The 26,213-nt window shown below is 39.2% G+C and overlaps 1 protein-coding gene across 4 annotated transcripts in view; it reads left to right on the forward strand.

Moving 5' to 3' along the window:
- MPPED1 (metallophosphoesterase domain containing 1) overlaps positions 1–26,213 on the forward strand; it is a 62,611-nt gene that overhangs the window by 8,214 nt on the left and 28,184 nt on the right. For 3 of the 4 annotated variants that reach the window (XM_021535499.2, XM_021535500.3, XM_021535501.3), the window contains exons 2-4: positions 5,222–5,482; positions 10,449–10,630; positions 23,210–23,435. In XM_021535499.2, the coding sequence (XP_021391174.1) occupies positions 5,331–5,482; positions 10,449–10,630; positions 23,210–23,435 (560 nt within the window). In that variant the 5' untranslated portion in view covers positions 5,222–5,330. Of the gene's footprint in view, positions 1–1,130; positions 1,785–5,221; positions 5,483–10,448; positions 10,631–23,209; positions 23,436–26,213 lie in introns of those variants that run through there. The other variant, XM_021535502.3, reaches the window with a different exon arrangement.

Consider the following 26,213-nt stretch of genomic DNA (forward strand, 5'->3'; position numbering starts at 1 on the left):
TCTGTAGTGCTTTTTGGGGGTTTAAATAAAGGGTCTCCTTCCCCATGTGAGGGATGATCTGACAGTTTTTGAGGGGCACTGTGGTCTAGGGGAGACCTGGGCCCATGTAAAAGCTCTCGGAAGAGTTTCTGGTTAGCAATGGCCAAGATGTGCATGAGAAACAAGTATGTCACTATGTAGTCTATCACAAACTCTCATGCTCCTCTTTAAGGTGCTTTACTGTTCATGTCTTACTGGTTTTCCCTGAAAAAAATACAGCTTTGATGTTTTATAGCTGCATGGAAATGCCTTTTTTTTTTTTTTTTTTTTTTTTTTTTTTTTTTTTTGATACTACATTTTGTTATTTGCCTCCCCAAACGTCAGCCTGTCAGGCTGGCTGAGCAAAAGGAACATGTTTCCTATTGCTGCCTCTTTGCCCCTGACCTTGGTACTGCCTAGAGTCCCACAGTTCTCTTCTTTCTTTGTCTCACTGGTGGTGGAAAATCTGGCAACTACCCCTTTTCAGCTTCTTGCTGTGATGTGCTACAGTCACATTGTGCTTCCTGACCTTCAGATGTTTGCAGCTTAGCAGAGTTCATTCCTCAACAGAGGACATCTTTATAGTTTTCTCCCACTTACTGACTTCTTAAAATTATTATTATAATTATCAACATCAATATTTTAGCTTGGTTTCTAATTATTATTTCAGTGACATCTGCATGAGCCATGTTGCTTCAAGTCTGGATTCATATTGTGTGCTGCTGGAATTATTTTCAGGAAGTGTCAGTGGTGTTTTTAGACTTGAGACAAAGGGTGGATGATGGGGAGAACAGTGAGGTCAGTGGAGTGAGATGTGGGGAGAGATGGTGGACATGACAGTGAACCTAGAATAAAGCAAAATCTGTGAGTGGAGAACTGGGATCAAAATAAAAGATTGGCTTGAAATGAAAAAAAACATAAATAGGATGCATAAAAAAGCTGGGAAGTTCAAGTAGATGGGGAAATATTTATGCTGGTGAGATGTAACACCAGAAATTTCAGGCTGAAAAAGTTAAAAAAACCCAACTTAATACAAAGATTTATTTGAGGACCACAAAAAGTACTTAAATATATCTGGGTAGTCCTACTGCCTAGTCCAGTAATTGTTTAGGAGAGGTGTTTCAATCCTCAGAGTTTATGGTCTGATGTGAAGCCTCCTGAAGGCTGGAGCAGTGTCCATTGCACACAGTGGACTTTGGGGCCCATTTGAACACACGCTGGAGAAAACAGCAGGAAATTAATGTACAGAGAACATTCCTGCCTTCAGTGAGAAGATGGCTTAGCTGATTTAATAGCTTTTTCTCAGTCTGTGATTCCAACAGCCAGGTTTGTGATATTTATTTTAGTATTCATGTTCTTGCAGTCCTTTTTACATTTCTCTGTTTTTCCCTGGCAGACATCCCGCAGCTCCATAAGTCTGGGGGAAGAGGATGGTTAGCATGTTGTTGCTGTGGGGATTTGAGTCTTAACTCTCTGTGTTGGTAATGCTGGGCATATAATTTTAAAACTTGCATGCTGCAGAAGCAGATAATTATTTCCCTGCTGCATTTTATACTGTGGTTTGGGAAAGCAATACATTCCAGAATATTAAAAGAAAGGAAAAGTTACGATTTGGGGGACTATTGGAAATGGAAAGAGAAAGAGGGGAGTAATGGGTGTCAGTCTGGTTATCAGTCAAGTTGGAAGGAGACAGCTTGTTCTGTCGAACACCAAGAATGTCAGTAGTCAGCCAATCACTTATGCAGGAAGATAACATACACTGAAAGGTAAGGTTCAAAGACATCTGTGTGTGTTTCTGAAATGAGCTTGAAATCAGCTTGCTATTGAATTATGCTTACTGATCCCGTGTGTTACATAGATGATTTCTGTTTAGCACAGGGCATTTCTATCACTGCTGTTTTTTTTTTTGGGTTTTTTTTTTTTTTTTGTTTGTTTGTTTTTTTGGCAGGATCTATCTTCCCTTCCCTTCCCTTCCCTTCCCTTCCCTTCCCTTCCCTTCCCTTCCCTTCCCTTCCCTTCCCTTCCCTTCCCTTCCCTTCCCTTCCCTTCCCTTCCCTTCCCTTCCCTTCCCTTCCCTTCCCTTCCCTTCCCTTCCCTTCCCTTCCCTTCCCTTCCCTTCCCTTCCCTTCCCTTCCCTTCCCTTCCCTTCCCTTCCCTTCCCTTCCCTTCCCTTCCCTTCCCTTCCCTTCCCTTCCCTTCCCTTCCCTTTATGGTTTTATGTGTCCAGGGTTGGCAGTGAGTGACTGTCACTGAGCAGAAGGCTCAACATGCTGTTGCATATTTTTTCCCCCTTCCTTTTTTTTTTTTTTTTTTTTTTTATAACATTAAAGGAAATAGGTTGTCTTTTCATTTTTTCATCTGTATATAGGGTGAACGTTTTGCTGGGTGCTTCCTGAGTGCAAGGTGTTTCCTGAGTGCAAGGGTTGATTCCCTGCCTAAAAGAGCTCTTCAGCACTAAAGAGTGTGTCAAGTGTCAAGTATTTGATGTGTTTCTGTTCCAAATCAAGTTTGTCTTTTGAGTTAGATTGTGCTGGTAAGTGCTATTCCACTAACCCAGAAAGAGGAAGAGGGCCAAAGGGTGGATACTGGGGTACATGCACGTTTATCTGTTGTTTCTGCAGCAGATTTGACATCTGACTTGTGATAAGTTGTACAGGACAGAACCCAAAGAGGAGACTGACAGAAGCTGTTTCCTCAGCTACTGTGAGGAGCTCCTAAGAGCTTCCCAAGGCTAAAGAGAGATTCTGGGTCCCCAAGGCAGTGCCTTTACTCCTTTGAAACCCTGGTTCAGTTGTGTGTAAAGCGGGCACAATCCCTGAATTGTAAAAAAAAGGCTGTTTTTCAGGTAGTTTGAAATCCTTATGTAGAGATGTGGAATCATAAATTATTTATCTTACTAGAGAATATTTCTAGAGGTCACCAGTTCTAATAGTTTTTTTCAAACAGAAGTAGGTTCACTTAGAACAGTTTGCCCCCTATAAAATCTCTGACCTTGACTATTCAGACTTTACAAATGCATCATTTATTACAGGAAGCTCCTTAGGGAAGATTCTTCACATCTGCTGTCATAATTTCTTATTTCCTAAATGCAGCAATTTATACTTGATTATTCTTACAAGGATCATGCCTCTCTTCCCTCCCCCTGCTCTGGCACATTCCTTTGTGCTGCTGCTTCTTCTATAGCCTGAACTCAGCATCTGAGAGTGTTTGAAATCCCAAATTTTCTTTGTTGTTATGCTAGCATTTCCTTACCACTCCGTTCTAGGGGTGGGCATGTAGGAATCTGCTCCTTTATTCTGAGGCTGTTTTGCTGTGGTTTGTTAGTGACAGCAACTTGTCATCATCTTACAGCCATTCAGCCAGTGACAAAAACCAAGCTGAATCTTTCATTTTGGCTTCCTGAGAACAAGATTTCCCCAAACAAAAATACTCTGCCACTTCTTGGAGCGCTTAGCATCTGTGGTAGTTTAGCAGAGGGCTGCAGCCCAGATTTTTAAAGATGCTCAAGTGCCTGACTGCCTCTAAACTGAATTTGACCAAAGTACTTGTAAATAGCTTTAAAAATCTGAGTGACTGTGAAGGCCTCCCTCATCCATCGCTCCTGATAGTGGTCCCTTCAGAATGGCAGAAAGGCACATCAACAGAAAATACTTCTAGTCCTGCTGTCCAAAACTCTGCATATTAAGTGAGTTGCTGCATTCTAGCATGGGTTTTCATGAAATACATCTTTGAATCAGATTGCTTGTATTCCCTAGAAGAGAAGAGCCCCTGCTTGCATGAAAGTCAATATTTAAGTCAGACAACTTTTAAAAAGGATGCAAAGTTATACTGTAAAAATACCCACCTTTATAGCTTTTAATCCATTTTTTATTAAAACTGGGAAATGAGAGAAAAATTCACATTTAAATTACTTTCTGATGTTTCTAGGGGATACTCTTTGCATTCAGGTGGCTTCACATTGTTCTTCCCCTACCCATTTTTGGTGCTGCTGTTCTAGACTTGCATAACCTTCAGGGAAAAATTTATTCCCAAATATAAAACCTGTATGGATTTTACGTTTTTTTTAGTATTTAGTAACATTTAACTGTGTATTAGCCTTGGAATTAGTCTGTTTTCCTGTGAATCCATAATGCTGGGTTAGTGCTGACTAAAAAGTGTTTGAAAAGGGTAGCCCTTCATATTTATGTCCTTCACTCAAGGAGTTGTGTGCTCCTCAGGGTGTTCCTTCAGTGGTGCTACAGAGCCAGGATCGAGCGCACAGAAAACTGTTCTGGTGTAAGAAACAGGCACTTGCAGTGCTTCTCCATAATAAATGTCACAGAGTTTGGGAAAATTTAGTTAAACTAGTTCTTGTTTAATTAACTTGCATTTGAGTTGTGCATAGTAATGTATTCCATTTCAGGTTTGGTGGGGGTTTCCTGAGGGAGGATGGGGAATAAAACTTCATCAGTGGTTTGAAAAGCAAAACCAGTGAGAGGCTCTAAGTCAGGAAAAAAGGGAACAAAGAACCAAATACATACAATAGCACAAAAGAAGAACCACTGACAGAGTTAGAGATACAACCTGACACTTGCTGGCTGGGGCGGTGGTGGCAGGTATGGTTCTGTCCAAGCAGTGCTCCTGTAGACTGATGGAGTTTCCCTCTGGAGGTGCAGTGCAGAGGTCTCAGCTGTTCCCCTTGGAAGAGGGGATCTCCTTGCTGTCTGCACAACCCTGCTCATATCCTTGATGGCATCGTTTGGCTCCTCCCTCTGGGCAGAGCATCTCACAACAGAATGCTGCGATCTTATCGGCCATGTGGCTGAAAGAACAGCTCCTCCTGGAGGGACCTATCTCTGAGTCAGGAAATAAAGAAAGAAAGGCATTGCAGCTCGAGGTGGTAATGGAATACACCCCAATATTATAACCTAGGACAATCAGTTCTATGAAATAAAAAAAGAAAGTAAATGACTCTGTTGGAAAAGCATTGTGATTTGACGTGGCTTGCAGAATGATGGTCTTGTCTTGTCTTTTGGGTTTAGACTGAAAGTCTGACATACTTGAGCTATGTTCTGTAGCAAGTTTACTTTCACTCCACGCTTCCCACCCTGAATTAAAGCCTGCCCACCAGGTCGCTGAGCTGGAAAAGCTGGTGTCCTTTGAGCAGCGTGTCTTCATCCCTCCTCCTTCACCTGGGGTCACGCTGTGTCTCCCTGTGCCGCAGGTGCCTGGACGGGGAGCGCGCCGGCCGGGCCGGGGGCTGCCATGGTGCTGGCCCCCGCAGCAGGCAGATAGCAGCGATGGTGGCCTGAGGGCTCCAGCCCAGCGCAGACATGGCCTTCGCCCAGTCCCACATCATGGCAGCCAGGAGGCACCAGCACAGCCGGCTCATCATCGAGGTGGACGAGTACAGCTCCAACCCCACGCAGGCTTTCACCTTCTACAACATTAACCAGGGACGCTTCCAGCCCCCGCACGTGCAAATGTAAGTATCGCGGTGCTGTTGTTGCTCCGGCACGGCCTTCGGAATGGTTGTTGCCTTGTCGATGTGGCATTTGATGGATCAGTCAACAAGAATTCAAGGAACGCTGTTCTGCTGCCTTTCTAATAATGTTTACTATAACGACAAGAAATCAGTCCATTTGAAAAGTACTTTGTTAAAAGATGGGAGAAAGATTCCCTCACTGGTGTAAGTATACTACTTAGGTATTAAAAAGAGAAATAAAAAACAAGCGGTGGCAATAAAACACAAGATTTTACAAGGATGATACTTTCTGCAATCTTAATAACGTTTGTTTGCTTTGTGTGCTTGCATATTCATGTACATGGCTGCTGAAAACACCAAGCCTGGATCTGCGTAGCACACATTCTGTTTGGTTGGTTATATTGCAGCTGCATACAAGGGAAAAATCGTATCAATACATAAAATACTGTGGGCACCCATCCGAAAACTTACTTTCCAAAAGAGCCAAGTGCTTAAAGAGTAATTAAAATAATGTGTTTGTTTCTGACTTCTTATATAACGACAACATCAGTAAAATTAACTGCTCTAGATGATTTACTTGTAACGTAAACTGGAGAATTATAATTACGAAATTAAACCTGCCATAAAGTTTAAAGCCAGAAGGAAGAGCAAAACAGTAAAGCTATTACAAATAAATTAAGTATAAAATTCTACTGTAAAATATTTTTATAGGGAATAAAAATGTCTGCACCATTTTATTGTGTTTATTAAAGAGAGAAGCAGCCTTATCTTTAGATCAGATGGCTGGTTTTCATTTTTTAAAGAGAACCCTTTTCCTTTAGGAAGACTGAACAAATAGTCACTTAGTTTACATTTTTGGTATTTAATATGATTTGATAACTTAAAAACGTAGGTCGTGATTTCTGCAGTTAAAAACCTCAGCACTTGTGACTGGTTGAATGCTGTGTGTCTATTTAGTGAATGCTTCTTTAGCATAAATTAGATTATATAAAAAATCTGATGACTAACATGTATATCAAGATGGTGAGCAAACACTCGGTTTTTGGGGGCAGTATATTATGATCTGTGTTGGGGTTTTTTAGATCCTACTGAAATGCAAACAGTAAAATGAGTTGAGTGTTAGCACTGGGAAACATCTTTTGTTTATAGAGCTGGCAAATGGTAGAAAAAGTACAAACAAACAAATGTGGGTTCAGAAATACTTTTACAAATGAAAATGCCAAATGCAGGTTGCCTGATATGTTGAGGCTTAGCTATTCTTTGTGAATACTCAGACAGCTCCTGGGCACTCAGGAATTTGTTTCCTGATCTTAAGGAAGCCAGGGCTGAAAATAAGTTATTTAGTAGTATTTACTTGGTTCTGAACAATATACTGCTTAAACTTCTAACCAGTAAGAAATCATGGTACTGGAGGCTTAGGCAGTCAACTACATAATCGAAACCCAGCACCCAAGCAAGGAGCTGAAAATAAGATGCCCTTAGAAAACAATTCCTCAGAAGAGTTTAGCAATCTCTCATGAATGATTAATACTATTGAAGAAGCTTGTGCAAATAGAAAAACAGGCCAAATCAATTGAAACACGTACCACAATCTGACCTACACTTTCTCTTTGCACAGAAATAGTAAATAATGATTCTGAATACCAGTAGGATTGCTTTTTCTTCCTACCAGTGAATAGAAGAGTAACAAAGAAGGGAAAAGTAGACATAAAAAGGGTGACAAAAGCACCTTTTATTCACATGGTTGTTGTGGGTGAAATCCTAGCCCTGCTTCTGTGCATGTAAGTTTTGTCCTTAACTCCAGGCTTTGTGCATGGTTCAAAATACCTCCATTAGTGATGTTGCAGGCAATCATAAACATTTCACACAGACCAGTTAACATCTGAACTCTCAGTAAACTACTTTCACCACGGGGTGGGAGGAGGATTGTATGCTCAATTTTCTTCAGGATTCAGTCTTGTTGCAGCTCTCCCTTGGGCCTCTGTGCAGGTTTGGATTTCTTATTTGATGTTTTAGCTCCCAGAACATGCTGCCAGCCCTTTCTGGACCTGTCGTAGTCTGGCATCCCTGTGCTTGTGAGATGACTGGGTTGCCTCTGACAAGGAGCATGGTAAATTCTGCCAGTGTTTTTCAAGTCCATCAGTCATTTCTGGAAAGTGCCTGTCTCACTCCTTCCTGAAGTACTGAAATCTAGTGTATAAACTACCCTCAAGAAGTGTTTTTGCTCTGAGATGTTCCAGCTTCGCTTTTCAGTTTCTCTGCAAGTTTTCCTACTGATGTAAAGAAAAACAAAAGCATTTGCACAGAAATAATCAGCAGATCTGTATTCCTCTGCTCATGCTGCAAGCTGTGCATTGGGTGTTGGTGTGACAGCTGCTGTGGGAACGCGTTACACAAGAATATGGGGATTGAGCCTTCAGAAATTATTTCCAGTAATACAGCTTAGATGAGTTTGTGAAACTTGACATATGCTTTTACCTATATATGGTGTCAGTGCGTGCATATCACTTCAACATGAGAAATCTGCATCTCATTTATTTGGGTAGGTTTTTTGTATTGATGCCTTTTTCCCCACGAAAATTCTCTGGCCTATTGCAGAGAATTTAAAAGTTACACATACCTCAGCAACCAGGAAAATGCTGTCCACACCTTCCCCATCCCCATCCAAGACATGTGCATTTTGTGCTCCATGGGGTTGCCATGGTAAGCCTGCTGTTCTTACCACACAGCTTCCTATGTGAGACGTACACTACTCCCTAAAACCCTCCTTACTGCTGTGCTGAGCTTTAAAAGATTTCTGAAGGAGAAGCTGTACCTGCTTTAAAGGCTACCCTACCATGAAAAGTCAAAAAGTGGTGTTTTAGATCAGTCCATATTCTTATGTCTGCCAAGGCATTACCAATTATTTAAAGCTGGCTTGGTAATGCCATCTGTAACTTGCTTTGGGAAGTGCTGGGCAGGGAGAGCAAGAATTCAGTTTACTGGACTGATGTTTAATTCTTGTAGCTTGAGCAGCTACAGTGATAGCCAAGGTCAGCCCCTCATCATTTTTAGCCAACCATCCCGGTTCATTTTGTGAACTGGCTGCATCATCCTTCACACAGCTCCCACCTGGGGGCAAATCCTTGCCCCCCAGTCTGAGCCCCACCATTCGCCACCCACATTCCTCTGCACCCCGGCTGCCTACTCTGGAGCTTGCCCTGTGCAGCTTTCTCCTCTTCCAAAACAGGGCCATTTTTAGCATCTCAACCCTTCTCCTTCATCTGCCCTTCCCCAAATGCCCTACACGAGGTGGTTCCGGCTGCTTGGAGTCCAAGCACTGCACTCTTTGCCACCCAAATTTTAGAGTTCCCATTACATCCCTGCTTACATATGCCCCTGGCATGTAGCTCATCAGGCAGGATTTGAGGTTTTACCCTCAGCTCATATTTAGCTACTTTCTGCTCAAAACCTGGAACTTCAGAAAGACAACCCTAAGGTGTTTGTATGAAAAGGCTGCTCCTCCAGTTTTGCTGCAAAAAGCCCAACATTTCTTCTTCCGATGTGGAAAAGATGGATACAAAATAATTGGTTCATACTCTGGTTTTGTAGTTACACTGTAGAAAATGCTGAGACCTTTTTCTGTATTTAACAAGATTTCAATGTTTTAGATTAGTTCCTCACCCTCTCACTAATCCTGTGAAGTTGTCAAAACCACATCAGCTTATCTGCCTATAAATTTCATATAATTTTTTGACACGGAGAAAAGGTTGAGTGATTAAAGATCATCGTCTTATGCCTTTTAAGCAGTAAAATGCTTTTTGAAAATTTACCTAGTAAACAGAAGTAGTATTATTAAAAGCAAAGATCTCTATGATTTTTTTTTCCCCTGAGTTTGTCTATGTACAAGTAAGCTCCTGAATTGAAGCACAACCAGCAAAGGATAGAAATATGTACTGTATACTGCAACAGTGAACAAAACAAATTTTATTTGCCCTTTCAAAAGAAATGTTGAAAAAGTAAAACAGTTCATAACAATTCCGTATATCTCTCTGGCTTCTAGTGACACTAATATAATTCTTGCATCTCTTGCTTTTTGATTTTTTTTTCCATGAGAATTCTCTAACAGGAGTAGCAGATACAGTATAGCTGCATGTAGACAGATTTGCTTCTATGTATTCAAGCAAAATATGGATTGAGGTTAAAAAGACTGATTGGAAAACAAGTGTTCCTTCTACAGCAGAGAGGTGTTCTCTGATTTCCTCTTGTAAATTATAAGTGAGTCTCAGCAAACTGGGATGATGATCTTTTTGTTTCTTCAGTTTTGACTGTAGAGACTGGGTTTCTGAACAATGCAGCCTCACCCCTCACAGCATCTGATTTCATTTAGTGTAATTAGGCCCAGAAAGTCGTCACTTTGTCCTGACAGCAGTCAGGCTTTAATGTACATTTACAGCTGTTAGGAGAGTTTTAATGTTGCTTTGCATTAACACACTGAAACATAGCTCCAAAATGGGTTAATTAAATTTGCTCAAATTGAGTAACTTGCAGAAAAGAAGTTATAATTAGAAAGGGAAAAAAAGCATCTGAATGCATTTATGTATCTAAACTAAATCTTTTCCCTGTGTACAGTGTAATCATATTTAAACAATGGCATGGGATAGTACTTTTCCTTTGAAAATAGCAATGCCTTTGATATATTTGTAAGTATTTGTGTCAGAATTACTGCTGTAGTCCAATCTCTTTTCCTTAATCTCTTTAAATTAATCTATCTACCCAACAAATACTGAAAATGTTGTGATGTGAACATCAAGAATTTTTACACCTCCCATTAGTGTTAGGTTTGTTTTAATAAATCCTTCCATCAGGCAGATTTAGAAGTGTGTGTAATCTTTTGTAAAGGTAAAAAAGTAGTGTCAGAATTGCAAAGCAGGCACTGAGGAGTACGTAAATACTTTATAACCTTGTTATGATGCATTTCCTACAGGGTTGATCCGGTGCCCCATGATGCTCCGAAGCCTCCAGGATATACACGATTTGTCTGTATTTCTGATACTCACTCAAGAACTGATCCCATCCAAATGCCATATGGAGATGTGTTAATACATGCTGGTGATTTTACTGAGCTGGGACTTCCTAGTGAAGTAAAAAAATTCAACGAATGGCTAGGTAGGTATTGAATTCTGTGTGGATTTGACAGTAAATTTGTAAATTTGTTTACTGATTGTACTGCCCCTTCTGCCTCCCAGTTAAAAACCATCATGCACTCAGAAATCATGAATATTAATTTGACTTTTAAGTTTGAATGACAGTGAGCAGGAATCAGATTTTTTTTCCTTAGATTCGACAAATATTTTTGCATTTTTCCAACTGAGCAAATAGGATTTGTGAGACTATTCATCTGTTCTGCCTTCACACTCTCAAGTGTACATTAAGCAACTTGGTGCTAGCAACAATTGAAGTCAGGAGGCCTTTAATGATTTACATAAAACCTCTTGCATACATTGTTACAGCTTTGCTGCCTCCCCCAAAAAGTTGTTGTGACTGAAAACATTTTTCTGTTTAACCCCAGAGGGCTCATAGGTTTGGGTTTTTTTTGTTATATCTGAGGCTCAGCTGCGCCACAGAGATGAATTCTGAACAAAGCAAGCCCTGTGTGCCTGTGGTTGCTGCCTTGGATGTAGCAGACCAGATGTAGATGCCTTCTGTAGGCAACTTTTGGCATTGCTAACTGAAATTCTGTTCCACTGGGCAAGAGAGTGATGATTTACATGTGCTTCTGCAATGTTTTGTATATGCTAAAAAAAAAAAAAAAAAAAAAAAAAAAAAGCAGTGAAAATTGGAAAGCATGCACTGTATCCAGACAAAAACCCTCATCGGAGCTGTTCTTGCAGCATTGCAGATACCTTAATTTAGAATAAAAGTGTCTTCTGGATTCTGAGACTCTGAGACTTCATTAATTAAAAAAAGGTGAGAGGGATTGAAGGAGTTGGGGAGAGAAAGGACCCAGTTTAAGGGTAACAGATTTCAACTTTTTGTCTTGATTTTCTTTCTTGTAATTGATATTTCTACATTTTTTCTTTTCTTTTCTTTTTTTTTTGCTACATATTTCAGCATTCCTCACAAGGAAGGCAGAAAGCAGACAGATGCATGTAGGCTGAAATGGAATTTTAAAAGGAAAGTCAGGACTTCACAATTTAAACAAATATTTACTAGCAAATAATTATCAGCAAGGCTGATAAATATTTATTTGAGCTCAGGAACCCAATAATATGCCCCACACAGAAAAATTGTTTTTTTCTGTGACTATGAAGGTAGGAACAGCATGTGGAATAATTGATATAGAGCCATCAGTTCTTGTCTCTGCACCTAAATGGAACAGGTTGGTTATAAAACAGCAAGTTTTGACCCTATTCTGTAGGTTCTCTACCATGTATTATAGTTATGTGCTGAAAATAGCATTTACAAATTATTCAAACCATATGGTTACCCCTTCTAAATAATCCTGATTTTATTTATCTGCTGGTGTGGGAAGAGAAGTGCTTTGGGATATTGCTGGTGATCAAGGATTGGGCTGTGCACATTGCTTGCTGCACAGTTTTTGTCTCCAGTTCTCCATCTGCCTCCCTGCTGGTCACAGCTGTACGGTGTTCTGAAGATGTCTGTAAGCTGAAATCCTCCCAAAATGGTAGGGAGATTTCCCAAGGCATTTCTGTGATGTTCTCTTCATCATTTTTATTCCAAAAAAAAAGGCTTAATTTTCTGACTTTTCAGGCATGCTTCCAATTTCATGGTAGCGTGCACTTGGGAAAAGGTGATCTTGGTGGTTGGAGTTCTATTTTTGAAAGAGCAAAAGATTTGAGATACAGGAAGTTAGCAAGTTAAAAGGTTTTTGTTTAGTTTCTTGGCAATTTAAAATAAAGATTTAACTTAAATTTTTAATGAAGTTTTTTTTTTTTTGGTTGTTTTAAATGAGCAGTTTAATTCAACTCTTGAATATATTGAGTCTTCACAAAATCTGCAGTAAATGGCAGCGTGGTTAAAAGCATCCCCATTGAGAAGGAATTTCAGAAGGTTTTGCTTGTTGTCCATTTTTTTGTGAAGGCGTTAGTCTCCAACATCTTTGATTTTTCTAGATAGCTGCTTCCAGTACCTTCCATAATTTTGCAGTTCCACAGCCAACCCAACCTTCTCCTTCCTTAATATTTTACTGGTTTCTTGAGAAAGTAACTGGCAGACTCTGGCACCAACTTTTCCTCCACTGCCATTCTTCCTTGCTGCTGCCAGATCTCCCTGTTTATTCCTTCATGCACAGGGCTCACTTTCCCACTTATTTTGTTGTCTAATCCATGTTAGATTATGACTAACTTGGATTACGACTTCATTTTGCCTTGCAATAAACACTGGGTTTGATACACCTTGCCTTGATCTCAGCTTCCCCTCAAGCACGAGATGCAAATCCTCCTCCTGCTTTTCCTCCAAGGCTTTATGTGCAGCATTGATTCCCACCTTTCATTTTTCACTTTTGCCATCCCCTCTTGGGTCTGTGCCACTCTGATCTCTCTGCTTCATCCTTCCAGATGAACTTGCCCTTCAGCAAGTTCAGATTTTATCTTTGCGCTTTGCACAAAAATCCTGCGCCTGTCTGATGGAAAATTTATTTTACATTACCATCATTAACTTCCATGGGCCTTATGATTCTATCAAGCACATGCTCAAGTGTTGTGCTAATAGAGGCACATTGGCTGGATGAGTCATCCCCTAAAATCTGTTTCTTTTTATTTTTCTTTTTCTGAATTTTTCTTTTTCTGACTGTCCCTGGTTCCCAGGAGAGCCGCTAGCAGCTCGGGTAGCGGCGCCTACGATCCCAGCGTTGCCCCTGGCTGGGGCTGGTAGCTCAGGTGCCCTGTTTTGGCTGCCCTTTAGTCACCAAGTTTTATCCTTCTGACCCCTAAAGCCCCCTAGTTCACTTCAGTTTGTTCTTTCTGGTGATTAATTGCTTTCTGTCATGTGTCTTTTTCTCTAAGCACTTTCTCAGGGAGAGAGTGGAGGTTTCATTAGGGTTGGCTTGGTGTCTAACTGTGGAAGAGAGAAAATGTTGGTGATCACTGGATGTGCTTATTTTCTTAGCCTTCTATGGTAGGCAGTCCCATTACTTTTAATTTCATATATAGATTTTTCTTCTCTGAGTTTTTAAATTGCCTTTAGGGTCTGTGCAAAATTTGAGCACAGACAGTTTTGCAACAGAGTTCCAGAATATGACACGGATGGTGAGATGAACTGGGCTTATTCTGAGCCTGTCATCTACTAGCTTCATTTGGTATTTCCTAATACTGGAAGAGGCAAATGAAAAATTTATCATGTTTTATTCTGCTTAAGAATTTTTAGGCTCTTTCCATATCTGCCCTAAAGATATTTTTCAGGCTGAAGATTGTTCAGAAGTCCTTAAATGCCTTTGATCATCTGTGTCACTCTTTGTACCTCTTTGTTCCACATCCTTTTAAAGAGAGTGAGACCAGAGCTGCACATGTTCTGAGAACACTACAGATAATTCTCTGGCACAATGAAACTTCCTAGTTCTCTTTTCCTTTCTGGTGTTGTGGATTATTCTGTTTTTAATAGGACAATGAGATGGCATTGTCATAAAATTTCCTAATACAATTCCATGAAGCCTTTCCTGAATGGTAATACCTAGTTCAGAACCCATCACTGCATCTATAGTTCTTGTATTTTTGTCCAAATTTAAAAAAATATTCTGCATAAATTTATGGTCAGTTTCATCTGTCCTCTTATTGCCCAGTAATGAAATAACATTATGCACTTTTGCAAGTGAGATTACTATTTTGCTGATGTTTTTCAGGGTAACTTAGAAAACTAAGGGATGAACAGTCAGTTTACAAAGCATACAAACAGTGTCATTGCCCTTCCTTCCTTTTTTTCTGAACTGACCCTTCTTCTGTTATCATATCTCAACTTCTTCCTTTTTTTTATCTAGTTTGTTCTCTTACTGTATTTTTCTTCCAAATTAAAAAATTCCCTTTTGGGGAATCAGAAGAAGATGAAGTACAAGATATGTTTTATGGACTTAACAGAAGGCCAAGAATCCAGGGAAACTTTCTGATAATTTATAAGGATGCATGGTATGACTTCAAACGTGTGCTAATTTTCCAGTGTGATAAGGAGATTTTAATGATAACACTTCAAACAGACAGAAATAATCTGCAGCTTTTTCATTATTTTGGGTTTTGTTATCCATTCCCTTCTTCCCTACCTGCATATCAATCAAATGTCTAGTAGGACAAATACGATGTATGTCCTGCCTTAGCACACTCGTCAAATACTGACTCCAAAACCATCTCTATTTTTTATCTCCCATATTGCTGGCACTAGAAATTGCCTGCTTGGCTCAGTTGCTCATGTAATTCCCTTTGCTCAAGCCTGTAATATCATTTCCAAATTGTGTATGCTCCAAGACCCGCTGTCACTTTGAGCTTGTAGGTTACTTTCCTGGAAATTTAACTAAATGGCTGATCTGTGGTATAAGCTGTAACACATACTTCCATCTTGTCTCTGGGAATTCTCTTCTGTGCATGGATTGGGAAGATTACTTAAACTAACACATTTTGTAATATATATTGTTTCAGTGTGTTTGCTTGAGATTTTCCAGTTTCTAAGACAGACTTTCTATTTGAAATTCAAGGTCAAGGTAACTTGAAAATAAAAAAATAGAAGGTGGCTTGGAGTTATGGAAAACAATAATTACCTTTTCATAGTATTTTCCTGAAAATATTATTACAAGCATGTTGTACACACACAAACACAAACAAAAAAAGAATTACATTATTTGACGTGCACTTCAGAAGCTGACCTAGGCAAATTCAGCACAAAAGATAAGATTTTTATTTCAGACTACTTTATTTTAGAGTGAAGATGTCTATCAACTGTAGTAACTAGCACAACTAGAAATGCCTGCTTCTAGAATTAGATTGTATTTTATATAATCCTGTAGTATTAGATTCTGTAGACAGAATCAGAGATTTTTCAATGGACATCATCTATACTTTTTAGAATTCTTGATAAAAGATCTTCAGAAAAACTTGTAGTCACTAGGCTTCTTTGCCTTACTGGTCAGCTTTGCACAATGCTATTTTTCTTCCTCTCTTAACAGGTATATTTTTAAGTTCACTGATACTCACATTTAAACCAGATTAAAATCATGTTGAAGATGAAAAAAAAACAGCCTCAGAGCAGCAAAAGGAATTAGAATTTATATATTGTAGTCATGCCATTTTGACCATCGGTAATTACACTATTTTTATGTTAATGTAGAAACCCCTTGAAAGAAGTATTTAAGCATTAATTATCTATTTACAAAAGAATGGCTTTGGAAATGCAGTGAAAAACATTGAGCTGTGTAGGGATTTAGAACAGATGCCAATTTTAAAAGACTGGGCATACTAAAAAAAGGTTTTTACTGCTGTTCTTAAATGTATGGTGGCTTGATGCATTTATACATCCAAGGCTCAGACACAGAAAATTGCACTGCAACACACTCTCCTAGTATTTCTCCAGTTCTGGAGAGTTAGGATGTCCTGGGAACTTCAGAATATTAAACTGGCTTCTGTGAGGAGTTTTTAAGTTGTATCCTTGTGTTGGGAAGATGATCCAAAGCAACTATTTTCCACGTACACCTCCTGCGCCAGTGGTGAGAAGCTGTAGAGCTGTCATGGGTGCTAAAGTGTTGTTCCTTCATTTCCTCCTTCCAAACCCATGAGCTTCTGGGGGATTTCTTGAACTTTGTACTAATACTGTGCTTGCCTCTTTCCACTAATGCATTGCAAAGTAGCCAAACTCCAGGATTCTGAGTCTGTGGTTTCATAAATACTGAGATCCCTGACCCTTCAAATGAGCAAGTGAATAAAAATACCCAGTCTTATCCCAGACTAGCAGACAGGAAGGCAATGTGGCAAAGAAGTGAAGAGAACAACCACAGAACTGGAAAGATCTGGGATGTGAGTCTGTGAACTGTCATTGCCTCTGGCAGAGATATTTGAAAGAGCCTGAGGAAGACAGGCAACCAAATTCTAGTTAGTCATCTTCAGATTTGACAGCCTCTTTATTGTTCCCCCTTGTGAAATTGTAAAAATGATGCTTGATCCACCTACCACATGAATGTGTTGGAGGATTAATTATTCTCAGCACAGCACTTTGAACACCTATTGTGCAGCACTGTACACAAACATTAGACATGGTTATTAGTGCTGTGCACCTCGTACGCTGACATGACACACGGCTCTTTGTAGTCTTCCCTTCCACAAGGTGACAAGTGGGAGATGCTGAAAGCACCTCCGTGGGATCTGAAGATCTGAATAGGAATCCGTAGCAGTGTGCACAGAGATCCATGTAGGAAGTGTAAAACGTTTTTTAATTGTTATTTTTTAACTCAGTTTTCTCAGCTCTTTCCCTTTGGTGGTCCCCAGATACAAATTGTAACCAAAACTAGAATATTTCAGGGCACAGAAAAGATGTGGTAGGAATTGTATCTCCTCAGAAAATTTAAGACTAGTTATCCCAGGAAGTAAAAGAAGAAAAAATAAACTTATGAAATGGACTGTGACTTATTTAGTTGGTGGCTTTCAAGTCATAAGTGCTATAAGCTGAGGGGACAAATCAAAGGAAGGTTCAGTTTCAGTCCAGGCACACATTGCAGTTGTGCAATTTTGTAGCCATCTCTTACAGACCACAGGTGAGCAGAAGGTGAAGATCCAAGTAACCTTTTGTCTTGATTCAGTGCAGCTACTCTAATGGCCTAGTTATGCATTGGGCTGGTTCTGCATAATTGCAGGGTAATTAAATAAACCAAGCTAAAATGAAGCCACTTTTCCCTTAGAAGTAATTTTGACCAATTATTATATGTGTGTGGGTGGGTATAAAGCACAGTATATCAAAGAGCCTAAGTTGGGATTATTATCAGGTGTTTTTTTTTTTAGTTTGATTTGCCTTCGTCTATTTTAAGGAATCTTGTTTTATCGGCGTGAGCAGTGTTTTATGTGTTTGCTGTTTTAGTGTTTGGTATAATTTACTGGCTTTTTCAATGCAAGAATGGCTAGAGCTGGAAGGTTACAGATGACTTTGGAGGGAGTGTTCATTTATGGTATTATTCCAGATTACACACCATACAGAAAGTATGTTAATGTGAATTTCCCAGACATTAGCCCCAGTGTTTAAACACAGAACTGTCAAAAAGATGCTAAAAAGCAATCGGAGACAGTTATAGAGTCTTTCCACTGTATCACTCACTGCTGTATTCTAAAAGGTTGAAATGAGAGGGAAGAAGCACTAAGTGGACACTTCTATGATTTTAATGAATATCAAAAATTCTGCTCAGTACAAAATACCAGAAAAGAAGCAAAATACATCTGCCTGTCCAGGTTTTCATTTTAGCTTGGCAAAGTTGGGAACTGATAACAACTGCGAGCTTCAGAGGAGGTCCAAAGTTGATAAAGGTGCCTCACTTGGTACAAGGGGAGCCTGCAGTATGGACATCATGAGCTTGCACTTGGATTATTTCAGTGTTGATCTGGTTACTGGGTTGCTGATAGAACAGGATGAACCCTTAAACACACAGAATTCTACTTTGAACAAGCTCAGCTGCAGAGAAGTAGCAAACAGACAGTGTTTCTCAGCAGGCTGCATTATGCAGCCTGTAGTCCAAATAATGGTTCCCCAGCACTTCAAGTTATTTTGTTAAAATTATGTTCGCCATAAAAAGAACCTACTGGAGTTTGGAAGTTAAAAATTGCTGCAATAATTCTGTAATTGGTGCATAAACATGCAAAAATTAGATGTTCGGTTGATTTTCTTAATTAGTAATCTGCAGTAATGAAAGGAATAAACAAAGATGATCCTAGCTAAAGAAATATATATGCTCCTATACATATTATATTACCAGAACTGCTGTCATATTATTATTCTGAACAAATGAAGGCTAAGAAACTTTCTGAGGAAAGTTTGCTGCAAACTGATGAAAGCTCCATGGATGAAGTGAAGAAGTCTGTAAGATGGTAACGCATCTGGCTATATGTAAGTTAAATATAATAACCTGAGCTTGTTGATAGTAAAATAATCTTAAATGATAAGAAATTATATTGATGGAGGGAATTTAGGGCCTATTTTTTGTGTGATGAGTTGTTCTGGGAGCAGAGCCACTGCTGCCTGACTTCTTGGATCTTGTAGATCTGCTGTGGGTTCCAAGTTACCTCATTCCTTTGAAACCTCTCCTTCAGACTGGAAATTATTTACCTTAGACGCTTTCAGAAAATTCAAGGGAACATAATTACCTTTGAGGTCTTTATATAGTAAATGGATTTTCAATCTGCGGGGCAGTTTCAGACAGATACAGAGTGACAAGCAGACAGATGTCTAAAGCATTGTACTTCTACAAGTTCTATGTTTTCCCTATGAAAAAAGATATCTTTTGCTAAAAGTGCTAAATTAAGGACAAGATAATGTGTCTCCAGCATTTTACTGCATATAAAGGGCGATTACAAAATGGAAAGGGGAAAATAAGGCAGGAGAGATAAAGAGTCATGTGGCTGAGAAGAAGGAAAAGGATGGGAGAAATCTCTTATCCCACTTAAGACAGAGGCTGACAGAGTGGATGGTGGCTTGGAGCCCCGTTCCAAATTGGTAGAAGGCAAAAGTTGAATTTGTCCTGAAAGAGAAAGCTCAGAAGCCCAGGGCTGAATCTGAGCCAGTGTGTTCCTGATAGGATTTTGATTTGTAAATGTTTAGTTCCAAATCCAACTAAGATGAAGTGGATAGAGGTTGATTATGGAGAAAATTAATTTTTAGGTTCTTGCAAATTAAACATTATGAGAGGGAAAAACCCTAGCACTTACTTTAGGAAAAGAAAAAAAAAAAAGAAATTTTGCCTATAAATGGAAATTTTATTCACCCCAAGATATTTTAAATGGACATTTTGCTTAATTTCTTTTTCCTTGGTAATGTCAGCAGGATTGTGTGAATTTCCAAATATAGCCCATTCCATTTAAGTGGTATTTTAATACAGAAAAATATTTAGGTAAAATTTTTCCAACTGATTCTAGTTTATGTCCAGATTAGAGGCATATTTTAGCAGAATCTTCTCAGGTGCCAAGAACAGAAGGATCCCTGGACTTTGGACAAAAACACTTGCCTTGTTTTGGCTGGTCAAAAGAAGAGATCAGACAAAAAAATCTAGCTTCCCCCAAATTCATAACTTTTCTTATTTTTTTTCTTTGTTTGAAATTACATCTTTGACTCCCATAGCATATGTTCTTGCATGTGTTTCTTGGCACTCCTGAAGGGCAGATCTGTTTCCTACATGCTTCCTGCCTTAATTTTTTCTGGGGAATTAATTTTGTCCTGGATATGTGTGCAGGATTCCTGTGACAGCCATAATTTTTCTTTAATATCAATGTATACACAGAGCTTCTGTATTAATACTGAGTTTGCTACCTGCCCACCAGCAAAGCCATATGCTAGAATCAAATGTTAATTGGTTATCAGTTGGGGATTTAGTCCTACTCATCTGCTAGATTGATAGAATGAGAAACTTACACCAGAGTCAATGGAACATACTCTCTAGTCCTGTTAAATTGCCTGTCTGCCATAGATTTGTTCCATTACAGTCACAACACAAAATGAGGTTTGGATTTGTTTTTTAGCGTTGCAGGCTCTTTAAAATTATTGGTTTGTTTTCCAGTGTGGATTGACAGGAATCTAGAGAATCGGGGAGGATGGAGGGGACCTCTGGAAGACATTGAGTCCAGCCTCCTCCTCGAAGAGACCAGAACCTTGGCCCACTGAACTTTGAGTGCCTTTGAGGGAGGAGATTTCCCAGCTGCTCAGGGCACCTATTGCACTTTTTCACCATCCTCATGATAAAATTCTTTCCTTGCAGCATGTTCCTCCTGCTTGTGCCTGTTGCCTCTGAGAAGGACTTGCTCTTGCATTTTCCTGGGCTCAGGTGGTGGCAGACCAGCAGCAGGGTCTGCCCTGCACCTTCTCTGGGTCTGAACAGCCTCAGATCTCAGCCTCTCCCCTCATCCCAACACCTTGGCAGCTCTCTGATGGGCTTGCCTCAGTTTCTTAGTAGTTTTCTTGTCCCCGGATGGGACCCCACACTCCAGAGGTCTCACAAGTGCTACATGGAGGAGAAAGATCACTTTTTTTGTTCAGCTGGTTTTGCTGGTGATTAACACAGCCAGGGTGCCATGACCACAAAGATTCCCTGCAGAGTCTTTTTGAATGAAGTTACTCCATCCTGGGTGCAGCTGTGGGAATAACTGATGAACCTGGAAGCATTTTAATTATCTGTGATCAAGAGCTGTTGGGTTAGAAAATGGGAAAATGTTTGTCCTATGGCTGTGAACAGGGACACAGCCATACAACAGTTCTTAGATTATGTACCCTTGGGGATATCCTGCTCCTAGCCAAGGAAGTCAGGGCTACAAATTGAGCAGAACCCTCTTCTTACACATAACTTCACCACAGCAGTGCCTAGTAGGGAGCAACATTTCAAAGATTTATACCTAAGTCTGTACCTCAAGAGCACTTGGAGTAAAAAGCAAAGCATGTTCTAAAGTCTTCCAAGGGACAAAGTTTGAACAAAATATTGCTAAATCTGTGAACAAGCAGCAGAAAATACTGTGTTAGTAAAAAATTTAAGATTTAAAGGGTAAAAAGTATAGTTAAAGAGACAAAGAAGAGGAAATAGTTTTACCAAAGCCTGGCGTGGAATAAAAGAATAAAACAAACAACTGAGATGCATACTCATCAAAAACACAGTTGTTAATTGAAAAGCTGACAGACCTGTAACTACAGCAGTGCCTCTGGCCGCCACTATAATAAATGTAACTGTACATTTAGAGTAATTTGCTAATTTGCCTAAGTAACACCCACAGACAGTGACATGACATAAATACATTAGTGGAAGCAACAACTATAACCAGCTCATACAGGTTCTTGGCTGCTAGATGGATGGATCAGATGAGCTGGAAAAGATTTACCAAACAGAACAGAAATGGAGCTGGTAACAACATTGTGGGATACAGGATTTCTTTATTCCTTTAAGGCCTGAAGATGCCCATACATATTGCAGCATGTAAATAACATTTTTAACTTGTGTGTGTATGTGTGCACCCACCTGGAAAGTTTGTACAGGTGGGGTACACATCTGCTAAATGCTAAGTGCTTCAGAAGCAAAACGGAGAAGCCTTTCAGGAAAATTACTGACTCTTGAACATTTAACATGTAATTATAAATATCTGAAAAGAGTTTTTGTTAAATATTCTAAAGGCACATATGCATTTGGTTCATAGGAAAGATTGGAACCAGGCACATATGCATTTGGTTCATAGGAAAGATTGGAACCTGTACCATCAGATTTCCTAATACAGGTGTTCAGAAATTTGTACTTCAGAATCACCTAAATCTTCATTTGGCAAAGTTCAGCCCTGTGTCACCTCCCTTAGGCTAGCATTGTTCTGTCTTTTGTTTCCATAACTCTGAATCACACTGTTGCATTTTATTCTGAAGTCCTACTCATGCCAACTTTTGCCATTGCATATTAACTGGTTTTTTATATTCTCTAAATAGCCTGCCTCCAGGTTAAGCTTGGGCCATCGCTAAGGATTTTTATGTTATCTACAATGCATTTCTAAAATTAAAACCCCACAAAATTGCTGTTATGCAAGGTGGGTTTAATTTTCAATAAAATATTTCTTTCTGGTCCCAATCCCCTCTTCTGTCTTCATCCAGACACAAATTAACAGTGCAGAAACAAAGCTAATGAATGCAGCTTTGCACAGTTTCTGTCTTTGTTTCCTCCCAGATGTGCTTAGGAGGTTTGTGCTGAGCTGTTTGAGACAGGCCATGCCAGCTCTCAGGAGCTGAATCCAGTGAATAACCAAATGTGGAGTCAGGTGAAAAGTTTCTGTTTCAGTGCTGCTCTCAGGAAGAGCCCACGTGTGTGGGCATATATATTCTTGCCTTCATCAGGAGGTTGTTCTAAGGTTTTTCACTAAATACGGGTTGTAAAATATTCTTGAACATGAATCACTTTAAATTATAGTCCACAGAGCTAAGGGAGTCACTGAGAAAATGGAGCAGGAAATAAAAAAAACATGGGAGAGAGGCAAAGAGTGAGATTTCACTGTGGGATTTGGATTTTTGACAGCCAAACTGAATCCATGCCTTGCTTGAAGGCTTGATATTAATGTCAGGGCAAAGACCCCTCTGGCTGACCCAAGTTGTGAGTGTCAGTACAGGCTGACAAAGACCTCAGCTCTGGGAGAAGAGAGCTGACATGATTTTATGAAGCATTACGGCTGATCTTCTTTGAACCCTAATTTCTGTCAAAGAGTTATCATCACTGTCACAGTAAATGATACTTGCAGCACAAATGGCAATTAACTAGAAGTAAATAGTAGAGCAGAAGTCTGCAGACTGGTTTTTAAGGTTGATGAGTTGAAAGTAATTTCAACACATTAATGCTAAGCATGCTAAATCATAGTGTGCCATGAAAAAGACAGTAATGTCATTTACCTGAAATCAGCAGGAATTACAACAACATGTAGTAAGGGTAGGCTCAATTGTTCCACATATGTGAGCATATTACAGGAACCAATAACACTTTGTGTATCTGTTTGCTTTTATCAGATTTTTTCATAAAACAAGTAATTTGTTTGTTTTTCACTGTTTTAGGTAGCCTGCCCTATGAATACAAGATTGTGATAGCAGGAAATCATGAATTGACCTTTGACCAGGAATTCATGGCTGACTTAATCAAGCAGGACTTTTACTATTTCCCCTCTGTTTCTAAGCTGAAGCCAGAGAGCTATGAAAATGTACAGTCTCTTCTAACAAACTGCATCTATCTTCAAGACTCTGAAGTGACGGTGAGGGGATTCAGAATATATGGCTCCCCTTGGTAAGCAGGTTTTTAAGCATACATAAAAAAAATATTGTTGATTGCTATCACATCAGCCATTTTGTCTGCATCAGCTGTATTTGGATTGCTGTGCTAGGAAGAAAAGTAACACTCACTTTGATAAAGTTTTTATCTTTTCTTGTAATGAATCATTCCTGGGACAAAATAATGTACTGTACTGTGGGTATGGTTAACCAAATAATGATGGGGGAAAAGGTGGTGTGCTCTTCAAACTCTCAGCCAGGAGCTGTTGTTTAACAGTCCAAACAGGGGGCTTTTGTGTCATAAAATATGTTTTCTATCCTCAGTGAGTTCATTTATTTACAGGTTAATTTTATTGCAAGGGTACATTTTTTTGAGAATTTCCATCCTACAGATAATATTGGAGGTTCATTAGTGTATACAGTAGTCATTTAACGCAGCGAGCTTATTTCAGCAACTCTGAGGGTCTTTTATTGCATATCCCTCAGAATCTTACTTTCTTTTATGAAGTAATAGCTTTCCTCAAGGTCTAGCTGAGATTCTAAAGTCAACAACTCAGTGGATATTTGATATTAATATTTGTTGGATTTTGTTCTACTGCACAGTGAACACTTAGAACCCTTGACAGTATCGGGGGCAGATGGATTTTAGTTCCTGACTTCCTTGCTTTTGTGTCTCTCACTAATGTCTCATTGCTGTTTATTATTTCTGCTGATGGGCCTGTAAATTGGGTCTTTTGTGAGCATTTGGTATATGTTTTAAAAAAGTAAAAATGTATTTTAAAAGGCAGGGTTTTAAGGGAATATATTATTCTTCCTTTTAACATCACATCAGGCTGAAATGTAGCAAACAAGTTGTCAAACCTGATGCATATACCCTGATGTGAATTTTCAGTGTGAATAAACTGTGAAATCTCTTGGATTTTTTTCTTTTTTAATGAAAATTGGCTTTTTACCATTTGGTTACTTGAGATGGGTGTTAATTTTGTCTGAGCTTATTATTCTGCATTTGTGTAGATTAGTTTCCCTCTTAAATGCACCCTTCTCTTTCTCCCTCTCAGACTTCCAGATCTTTCTGGGTTTTTTTCAACCTACCAACCTGCTGTGTTGTATTTCTTCCTCTTGTGTGTACAATATATGCAGTCAATGTGCAGCTTACTTAATTTTCCAAATGATTTGGGAAGATGTTAGATGGTATCAGTCCCAATATTAACTTCTGAGAAATGCCACTTGGCATCTTTTCCCATTTTGATGTTCAACTGTAAATACTGTAATTATGCTCTGTTTACAATATGTTTGGTAACCTCATATCTTCATTGCCATGTTCATAACCAGGCACCATATTTCCAGTGTCAGTAATAATCTTCCAGGCAGTGAAGTACCAAAAGTCACATGGAAGTCGAGAGAAATTAAATTAAAGCAAAACACTTTCTATGAAGAAGCACTATGTAGAGGCTAAAGAGAAGCACTTGAACTTTCTGTGTGTGATTAAATCTGCAAAAACCTGTTGAGAAAACCTTTTGTCCACCCACTAGCCCATAAATAATGCTTCTGTAAAATCAGCTCTACCACATTCCCTGTGTGCACAAATCATGTCACTGTACAAGTTGCCTGAGCTATCTGCTGTGATCTATCCTTCAAGTAAAAAGAACATTTTTCATCGTTTCTGCAACTCCAGGTCATAGCTACACTTCCACACTCCATCTTTTACAATGCTGCTAAATCATCTCCCACCCCATTATGGTCCAGGAAGTTGAATGTTGCGAGGTCTCCTGAAAATATTTGCCTTCTCTGTCTGGGAGAGGGTCTGATGAAAGTCTTCCAGCCAAACTGAGTTTTTTTGCTTGCTATCCAGCAATGCTGAATGAAGTTTCCACACCAATTGATGACATGTCCAGTGGAAACATCAACAGTAGCAATAAAAGCCCTTCATCAATCTATCAGGGCAGCAGATGCAGAGTCCCATCAGCCAGGCCACCAGTCAGAAAGCTTGGGAAGACAAACAGCTCTTGTGTGGGTGTACAACTAGCTGCTGCTGGATTTCAGGCTGTGCTACACTCCTGTGCATAGTCAGTACCACTGTTCTTTGGTATTTCTGCTAATATACTTTGCCCTAAAAGGAGAGGTTTGTCCTAGTCTCTCTGGGAAATCAATCTCAGTTTCTTTCTACATCATAGTAATGTAATCTCTAAAAAGATGCAGACATTTCTTGAACTTTACATGGTGAATATTTTTTTTGACCTAGCATTAAAAAGCTAGTTCACTAGAAAATATTTATGAACATAGTCAAGACCTCAAAGTTTAAAGTTCTTTAAGGTCTCAGAACTCCATAAGAAAGTCAAATTTCTAATATCTAAGTCTAATATCCTAAAATAATTTCTTCTGTTTTGAAAATATGCACTTAAACTTGCCATTTCTAATTGCAGCGCTGACCTTCTGTCTTACATCACCTTTTGTAGAAATAATTAGAAGCTAGAGATATCCCTCATTCATAAAATGCATTGATCAATAGTTGCAAAGTACTTTAAGAACGCTGGAGTGACGTCTGAGTGAAAGCCAAGCAGCATTAACTTAGTGTCTTTTACCTGTAGCCATCTGCATTTTTATATATTACCTGCACACATTAGATTTTACTTCTATTTAAAAATTTTTAGTTGCAAATTAAACAATGAGAGCTTGATTGGTTTGTATAACATGCCAGTCTCTAAGGTCGTTTAAATATGTACCACTTGAGTGGGGTTAAATACTTTTAATAGCACTTGGTACTTTGTCCTCTATTATTACCTAAAAACCAATT

Source organism: Lonchura striata, chromosome 5 (genome assembly GCF_046129695.1).
Source record: "Lonchura striata isolate bLonStr1 chromosome 5, bLonStr1.mat, whole genome shotgun sequence".
Classification (NCBI taxonomy): Eukaryota; Metazoa; Chordata; class Aves; order Passeriformes; family Estrildidae; genus Lonchura; species Lonchura striata.